Below are 9587 nucleotides of genomic sequence, written 5' to 3' on the forward strand. Positions count from 1 at the left end.
GTGACTGGTTTTAGTAGTGAAGGAAAACACAGATTTTCTTTTTTTCCCTGTGTGAAGGAAGAAACACTTGGCCAGATCCCAGGGGTTATGGGAGGCAGAACTGAACAGCAGAGCATTTCAGAAGGAGACATTCCATGGGTACCACTGAAATGACTCAAACTGTAATTAACTATCCCTGCTATCCCAAAATACAGGTGCATGTGCATTTGGGAATGAGATGAGTATCAAATTGCAAATCGAGTCACTTGGCAAGCTTGTTTTACCCTTCCAATTATGCAAGCAAGTTTGTGACTCAGCACCTACACAAGTCTGTCCTCCACTGACAAGACGAATGAGTTCTGCAGCTGAGTCAGTCAGAGCAGCCCTTTTCACAGTGATAAATTCAGCAGGCAGCCACGGCATGGCAAAGACTGTGGAGCCTTTATTCTGCGTGCAGTTACCTATGTCAGATAGAGTAAATACATTTTAAAGGAGAATAATCTCCAGCTCATCTTCACACAAGGAACTAATTAAATGGGGGAGAGAAAAGCTGCCATGGGATTACTCTGATCGGTGTTCATGGTCCTTTAACTAAAACAGATTACATTTTCTTTCCGATAGCGTTTTCTGTTGCTACTGTTGTGTGTTCATCCCTTGCTTATAAGAATCATCTGGCAACTTGCTGTCATTGCAATTGTAGTTGAGAATGAATTTCTTTAATTGTCTTTGACTTTTCTTTCAAGGGTTGCAAATAATTTCCTACATTTTAGAGTGTGACAAGGGTGGAGGTGTCATGCCAGTTACAGGCAGTCACAGACTCATGCACACGTCGGCATGGGAATCTCTGCCCCAGCCTGTTCCTGGAATGCCGACTTTTTTTTGCTGGCACATCCGGAACCAACAATAATCTTTCCTTACCCTTCAGACTTGATCCTTTTGAGCTGCCAAGTTTGAATGACTGTTGCCAATGGTCTTAGCGCTTGAAATACCTAACGCTTAACACTTACTGACAGAAGCTCTAGGCTGCATTTGGAGCTGAAAGTGAAGAACCCACTGGGTAGACTGCACTTCCCTCTCTCTGCCTGTAAGAAATATATCCCATTAGTCCTGTTCAAAACCAGGTATCTTTACGCCCATGCCAAGAGGCGAACCTCACCAATAGCCACATTAGTAGGTATTATAATAATCCTACCCTGAGGCCATGAATGAGGCCCCACTGGGTGAACTGCAGCACAAACACTGTAGGAGATTGCCTTAGCCAAGAGGAGCTCATCATTAAGTTACATGAGGCTGAAAAAGATAGGGAAAAGGGAACAGAGAGTTATGGTTTGCAAACGTTTTAATTTCATACTGAAGGCTTTTCCAAAACATCAAAAATGGGTTTCAATACACAGCTGTATGCAAATACCGAATTGTCTATTCTTCACAACAGCTATTCTGAGAGATGCACCAGCCGTCTTCTACACGATCTACGCACATCCTGTCGGGGCTCTAAATCACAACCCCAGCGCCAACAGTTTTCACAATGACTGGTGCTTTTCTTCTTTTTTTTGCCTCTGTCCCTTCAACCATTTGAGCATGTGAACATTTCAGCTTTAATTTTCTAAAACTAAGTACCTTCAAACATCATACAAATAAATGCTTTCAAACATTTATGGAGAAAAACAAATACAAGCTAAGTGAAATACAGAATCTCAAAATGCAAAAAGAAAAAAAAAGAAAGCAAACAATATGTTACTTAAAAACAACAGCAAAAAAATCACCATTTGAAAAGCTTACTTAAATATTTCCAGGTTCAGGTGATTTCTGAGTGCCTGGGTTTGACAACACTTTGTCCAGCAGTTTTTTGGATGTTGTCCCGTTCAAGGTTTCTCAGTCTGCACGGTGCCGAGGAGGTGGGGAGAAATATTACAATCTAAAACAGATAACATCTTTCTGCTGTACTCCTTGCATATGTTTGCTTTCCAAAATCAACAATTCTCTTTCAAGCTCTCAAATCACGTGCCAAAATGCATAGATGGGATGGCTATCACCATACATTACTAACATTGCCCAATCCTGACTATAAATACCTTGCTTCCAGTGCCTTATTCCTTGCCAAGTCTCAACGCTCTGGCTTTACTTTTTTATTTTGAGGATCTGGGGAATTAAACAATTTTCAGCTTGTGACAAACAAGACATTCCCAAGAATGAAACCAGCAAGCAAGAAGACATTTATCTTGAGTTATCAAGAGCTGTGCTTTGAACACATAAATTTCTCTATGGTGCTCGGTGTTGTGAAAAATTATGTTCTGTCTGCTTTAAATCTAATAAACAACAGTAGTTTGATAAAGCTGAAAGTGAGATACATTCATAGCCTTATTAGTGAAACCTTTACTTTTACAGTAAATGCAAGAGGCTTATGTACATTTCTTGTTTCAGATGAGGAAGTTCCCAACCCAGGTTGAGAAACAAGCGGTTAACTGGCAATTACCGGTCTGCCTTTTCCTAGAGGTGCACGGAAGGAACAGTTATATTCCTCCTTCTGTAATGATGCTGATTTCCTAAATATCCATTGCTGCCCGCTCTCTCCTTTGCTGTCTGCCCCACGAGCAATCCACAGCCTGAAATTTCATAACATGAAATAGTACAACGCACCCCAAATAGATGAGTTGGTGACTCCCTGATATCAGTGGCTCCATACTTCTGCTATTATTTTTTACTTTTATGAACTGACTCGCTATGCGTTAACAGATGAATTTTACCCTTGTGCAGAATACAGATGATAGATTTTTGTCGAGATAAGGATGATGACACCAGTGTCCTCCGTGCTTACTGCAACGCGGGAGGTGAAATGATGAATACTTGTGCACGTGTGTGTAGGGGGGAAGCTGGAGGGGGAAAAGGCTGGTTACAGATAGGTTTCCTGGTACAGAACATTTTTAAGTACCGTTCTGAAGAAATCAGTATTTTTAAAACATTACGTGGCAGATAAAAAAAGAAACAGCTGCATTAAGCAGCTTCAAGAGTCAGACTTAAAAAAAGAAAAGTCACCTCCTCTGTCCTTACTCTTCCCTGCACATAGAAAGAAGACAGTGATACGATATACAGAGCTACTCAATGGTCAAATCAATTTCTTCTAATTTAAGCTCGTGTACACTTCTGATATCTTCTCTAGGGCCTATTTAAAGATGTATCTTTCACCACTGCTACTTTCGTATACCTTATTGAACACAATTAATAGCTGTATTAGCTGTGACAGTTTATCTGGGGTGGATGAAGGGAAGACACCCAAAGAAAAGTGTGGGCAGAATACAGCTGTATCTTGGATAGTCCTGTAGTCTTCCCCAGTTTTGTTGTGTTTACTGTTATTACTTCATTTTATTTCAAAATGCATGACAAGAACAAACCTTTCCCATTACAAAAATGTATACGGACACAAGCAATTCCAATTCACCTGGCAGGCTATTATTAGCTCTATTTTTAGCCTGACACAGTAACTAATCACATTAGTGGAGGGGCTTTTATTTTCAACATGATGGCTTTGGAATAGAGAACCTCCTTCCAAACAGCGAGACCTGCCTCTCCCAGACCTCCACTGTGCTCTCGGTAGAGGTGCTCCATCTTCTCCCTCTGCACCACATTTCTCAGACCACCACATTATTCCAGAGTCTCGTCTGTAAGCGCTGTGCTAGTGACCCCTGCTGTGGCTCTACTTTTAGGTGCTCCTACACCATGCTAGGAAATTCTCACTGGCATCTAAATTAAGCTAATTAAATTGTGGTGCACACCCAAGGCACATAGCTGTTATTCAAACATACAGAAGGAGTAGTGCGTCATGGTAATATTCACAGGCAAGTGATGGAGTGTGAAGCTACTAGATGGAATCTTTGTGCTCCATAAGCTGCTCCTAGGCAAGGGACCATTAGTGCAGGCCACAGATCTACTCAGTTTTGGTAGAGAAGGGTCTAACACAGGGTCAGGTAACCTGATCGGGACGTTTACGTTTTCACTCTGCCATCATGCAACAAGAGAATACATTATTTTAGAAATGCTTTAGGGACTTGTAATAAAGCTTAGCGCATAACTCTGGCCGCATACGATGCAACAAAACCCAAACAAAAATACCCTAAAAACGTTGAAACTGACATTATGAAGAGTTGATTTTCAATCCAACATTTTGTTTCCCACAAGCTGCAAATCACTAAGTACAACAGCCTCCTGTCCCAAGTTTCGATACACCGTAACATATCAAAGCCTAAGCCTGGCACTGCCCAATACTAAATGATGCCTGTCCTGAACCTCAGGCCAAGATAATTTTTCAGCAGTGAATTTCTCCAGTTGCAGTCTGATTTAAAATAATATGATTCCCTTTTCCAGATAGGAACATTGATACGCAGCAGCTTGAAGTGTATGATTTCAATGGCACGATACACAGTGTTGTTTCTTTTCCTATTTTTTATTCCATGTTCTTCTTATCTGCCAGCTTTGGCAAAGAATCAGCCGCACAACCCCGAAAGAAGCTTTCAGATGTTTGCGTATTTACACACTATAAAATCAAAGCAATAGCAAAACATAGTTTCTAGTAGTGGAAGAAAGTTTAAAACTTAACCGTGCTTGCAGGGACTGTATTTCCTCCCTCTCGGAAGCAGCCCCAAAGGCGGCTGCAGTATGAAGGCGTGCTCTTACACTGGCGCAGAATCACAAATCTGACTGCGAGGAAAAGAAATTAGACGACCTTATACAAAACAAGGTGGAGAAAGGGACTTGCTTATGAAAAAAGTTTTCCACAGGATCTCTGAGAAAAGCAGTAAAAAGATCTTCCACCTGTTACAGGGCCAAAATAAGGGCTTCTGGAGGCTGTTAACGTTGGTAGGCTATAACAGCATTTGAGAAACTGCATACATTACAAAAAGGCTTTCGCAGTGCATGTGATGACACGGGAATCTGAGAAAAAAAAAGACCATGCGATCAAAGAAAGGTAACTTTTCCAGCCTAAAATTGCTAAGTGGTAATGTGACCTCTGCATTTAAAACTCGGTTATATCTTGCAGTGGACAGCCACCGTCACTCTGTCTTTGTTGGTCCAGCGGCCTCCTCTACCTTCTTTCTCTACATTTTGGAGGAGCAGCCAACTACTCCCGTTTTATGGAAGAAGAATTTATGCAGGTCCAGCCCTGACATCCAGTGGCCACTGCGGTTCATGACACGCTCCCGGTGTCTCGACTGTTTGAAACGGCTTGAAGCGATACGGCTTTACTCTCCAAATAGATTACTTCAGCACTTAAATCAACACATTTATGTGATTTCCATAAGTAAGCATCGGTTGTTTCAGACGCTAATTATCTATCAACATGACTTCAGAGACCAAGACAAATATAAAATATTCCGATAACTATATTTGATGGTACTCAGTACAAAAACCTTGAAATATCCTAAAATGCTAAATTATTCAGGAATCCTAATCGCACAAGCATATTACCACTGAGTGATAATTCTCTCTATATATATCTACATCTGTGCACACATGCATACTTAGCATACATTCTCTCCCTCCCCCCCAGTCACTTAGTATTCCTACACTTGAAATGAAAGTGCCCAAGTGCAGGCATCCATTTTGCACGGACCTAACAAGAAAAACAAGGCCGAACAACAGATTTTATTTTTGTGTGGAAGAAGAAATGAAGATAAAGTGAATATAATTGAATATAATTCTTCAAAGCTAGCAGCTGGAACTTTGTATTTTGCAAGTGAAACTTGAAGTTAGGTAATTACTTGTAAATATTTGTTACTTGCCTGTTGGCTGGTAATTTTACTACCTATTTTTTCCTTCCTAGCATTGGTAAGCTTGTCTGGCACTCTCAGAGGAGTTTTTGATCAAAGCCAATATAGAGTGAAGTTTTGGTACATATTTTCCCAGAGCTCTGGATGCCTGAATGCAGAGTTTTAATCTGGCCCACTATCAAGCTTGCTGAAAATTTCAGGTTTACACTTCCCTTTCAGGGTGTTTTTTTGAACTAGAACGCTAACACCTGCTTGGTTTAATGTAGCTAGTACTCCTAGAAACTCCTGCAACAGCTGCAAGAGATGGACAAGCTTCTGGGCATCTTTTCTGTTCCAAAGACTGATTAATCATTTTAATTGCTACATCTCCTGGCTTAGAGTTTCCAAGATGATAACTTCAAAACAGCTCTGATATTAGCCCTACGTGTCACTGTGTTGGCACTGAACGTCTATCAAAAGTTAGTGTCCTTCATACCGTCCCGCTCTTTATAAAGATTATAGAATCATAGAATCATGGAAGAGTTTGGGTTGGAAGGGACCTTTAAAGGTCATCTAGTCCAACCCCCCTGCCGTGGGCAGGGACATCATTAGATACCATTAGATACCATTTAAAAAAGAAATTAAAGCTTTCCCATGTTCAGAATATGTCTTTCTTTGTCTTTCTATATACCAGTGTATATAGACGCTCCTGAGGAGTTGCATGTGTTTGTTTGTCTGTTTTTTCTCTCTTGGTCTCTCTGGAAGCAACCACAGAATGCAATTGCTGTATCCAGCTGGGTAAAACTGCTTCCTGCTAAGTAAGCCTTGATAGCAATGACTCAACAGATCCTCGTAAAAATAATAATAAAAAAAAATTATAGTCCTCATTTAGTTCTTTGCACTAAAGGGTAAGGACACTTCAGGGCATTGTTTTGACGTTGCTTTCTGTGGCCTTGGTTTTCTAAGATGCTTGCTTTTAAACAAGGGGCTTAGAATCATCCAGGTTTTCACAGAACATTTCTGTGGGTTTCTTTTGACTACAGGGCGTTTACAAGGACAGGAGTGAATAGCTCAGTGTCCTACTGGAAAATTTCTGGCAATGTGACTTTCCTATTTTAAAACAAGTAATTAAAAACACTACTATCATATGAAAGCATGAATCATTTCATGCATTTTAAACTTATCATTATGTAAGCTCTTGAAGAGAGCTGGAGAAGAAAGACTACTTATTTGGTGGATGCTAAAATTCATTTCAAGCTCCACTTTGACCAAAGAAGATAGGCAATGCAATTTATAATTTGTGTTTTTTATATCTGCTTGTGAGTTTAACATGCACATAAAATACTACCTGCACCGTCAAAAAATCTTTTTCAGCAGTAATACTTAATTTTGGCTTAAATCCGTTGACCCTGCTCAGCTGCAAAGCCTGCCTATGGAGAAGTAACTAAGAGCTCTGCACCTCACAAAGGGACAGGGATGGGACGTACAGTACTTTTCCTCAGCTGCGTGTAACAGAAGTAACCTTACAAAACTACCTATTTTGGGAGGACCCACAAATGCTGTGTACTTCTTTAGCCTTTCACTATACGGACTTCTTGTACGAGAGCTACCACAGGAAGTGCTGCGTTGCCCTCTAACCAAGCAAAGGGCTAACGAAAAGGAGTGTTGGGTTGCTCTTGGCACCTCCTGGCTATTTTTCTGGTAGCTTTTTCTTTCTTCAGAGAAAGAAGAAAGAAAAAAAAAGCTTTTTCAGAGAAAGCTTTTTCTTTCTTTTTTTCTTCAGAGCCAGACTTCCTGCGTCACTTGTTTAGGAAGCAAAACTGAGGTGCAGTTTATGGGGAGACAGCGTCAGGAGCTGGGATAAGCTGTGCCCTGAAGCGTGAGCCTCAGGGTCTTGCTCTCCTGTTTTCTGAAGTCTCCTGGCAAACGGAGACTTTCTGATGCTGTTCCCCATGACCCATTATCTAGGTATTTTGTCGCCAGATTTGATAGCGCATGCCCCTTTGATTCTCATGTGAATTTAGCAGTAGCTACAACATCAAAGCCGTATCTTTGCTTTACAAATTAACGTGGGGCTTGAGGCTCAGTTAAGCGTCGGGCTTAACTTGAGGCTCAGCCTCGTCCCCGTCTCGACAACATGAGATCCTGAACCCATCGCCAATCCTTAAGTACGTGCTTTAAAATAACGATGTGTTACGGATGCCGGCCTGGAGTTGCAACTGTCATTTGGCTTACTATTGGATTAGTCAATTAAAGTAATTAAACCAGTCGTAAATTATTCTGTTACAGATCATATTAATATTAAATCACGCCAGGGCCCGCCCCTCAGCCCTCCTCGCCCCCCGGGCAGGGATTGCTGCCGGGACAGGCCGCCTCCGCGCCGAGCGCCCCCGCCGCAAACCGGCCAGGCCGCAGAGCCCGGGGCGGGCCGGCACCCCCCGTGCCCCGCAGGGCCCGGCCCGCCGCGGGCGGGGCGGGGCGGGGGGGGGAGAAGACTACGACTCCCGTCGTGCCCTTCCGGGCGCGCATGCGCGCTCTGTCCCGCCAGCGGGCGCGCTCCCATCGCGCACCGCGGCGGGAAGGCACTGACCTCCTGGGGGGGGGGTGGTGGTGTCTTAATTTCCGTTCAAAGCGAACGGCGGAGCCGCAAATAACCGGTACCGGCCCAAGGGCCGGGCGGGGAAAGTCGCTGCTGCGCCCCGGCCGGAGGGGCGGAAGAGGCCCCTGGCGCGAGGGCACGTCACTTCCGCTCGCCATTTCGCGCAGCGCCTCCTCTCCCCGCTCGGGCCGCCCGCGCCGCCGCAGCCGCCATGACGGACCGCTACACCATCCACAGCCAGCTGGAGCACCTGCAGTCCAAGTACATCGGGACGGGCCACGCCGACACCACCAAGTGGGAGTGGCTGGTGAACCAGCACCGGGACTCGTACTGCTCCTACATGGGCCACTTCGACCTGCTCAACTACTTCGCCATCGCCGAGAACGAGAGCAAGGCGCGCGTCCGCTTCAACCTCATGGAGAAGATGCTGCAGCCTTGCGGGCCGCCCGCCGACAAGCCCGACGAGTCCTAGCCCGCCCCGCCCGGGCCCCGGCCCCGGCCTCGGCCCCGGCCCCGCGGCGGTGTTTCGTAGGGGCGGGTCGGCCGGAGCGAGCGGCGGCAGCGCAGAGGCCGCGCCTCCGCGCGGGGCGCGGTGGCCGCCCTGCTGGGCGCCGCTGAGGGCGCCTGCCTGCCAGCCGAGCCCGAGCCCGAGCCCGGCACCGCTGGGCTGCCGTTAGGCCCGCGGGAAGGTCCGGGGAGCTGCCCCTGTGAGCGCGGGGGGCGTTGGCGGCTGCGGCCCTCCGTCCTCGTGGTCCCTTTGCCTGCTTCGTGTGTGCCGTCGAAGGACTCTGACGGGGAGAGCTCTTGGAAAATGCCTGCTTCCGGACAGCTTCGCCTCTTTTAACTGGACAGTCGCTCGGATTTTTTAAAATGGAGAATAATAAAACTTCCTGGGCATTTATAACGTTTTGTTTGGTAATCTGCTAATAAGCGCTCTTTGTTCTAAAAGGAGTGCCGATTACTGGGTGTTAAGCGTTTCAATAGAACCGTCTGAGGTGCAAGTCTCGGGTACTTTACAGATAGCATTTTCCCAGCGCTTGCTTACCGAAAGTATGTTTTGGGGAGGGAAAGAGAGGAAGCTTGTTGACACTCAAAGGGTTTGATTTTGTTAGAATTTATCGCGTGGGGTGATTTGTGATACGGCATAAGCCAGTTGCTCTGGTGCTTTAAAACTCCAGAGTGGCTTTTCTTTAAATACCCACTTTTTGTGTCGTATTCCTCTCACCTGCACTTCGAATTTTCCAAATCTTGATTCTCTCTGTTCCAGC

The 9587-nt window shown here is 44.8% G+C and overlaps 1 protein-coding gene across 1 annotated transcript; it reads left to right on the plus strand.

Moving 5' to 3' along the window:
• Positions 1-8355: 8355 nt before the first annotated feature.
• On the plus strand, positions 8356-9223 carry SF3B5 (splicing factor 3b subunit 5). The gene has a single exon (XM_076333923.1). It carries the CDS (start codon positions 8531-8533, stop codon positions 8789-8791), a length of 261 nt encoding a protein of 86 aa, XP_076190038.1. The 5' UTR covers positions 8356-8530; the 3' UTR covers positions 8792-9223.
• Positions 9224-9587: the final 364 nt, after the last annotated feature.

This window comes from Aptenodytes patagonicus, chromosome 3, assembly GCF_965638725.1.
Source record: "Aptenodytes patagonicus chromosome 3, bAptPat1.pri.cur, whole genome shotgun sequence".
NCBI classification, from domain to species: domain Eukaryota; kingdom Metazoa; phylum Chordata; class Aves; order Sphenisciformes; family Spheniscidae; genus Aptenodytes; species Aptenodytes patagonicus.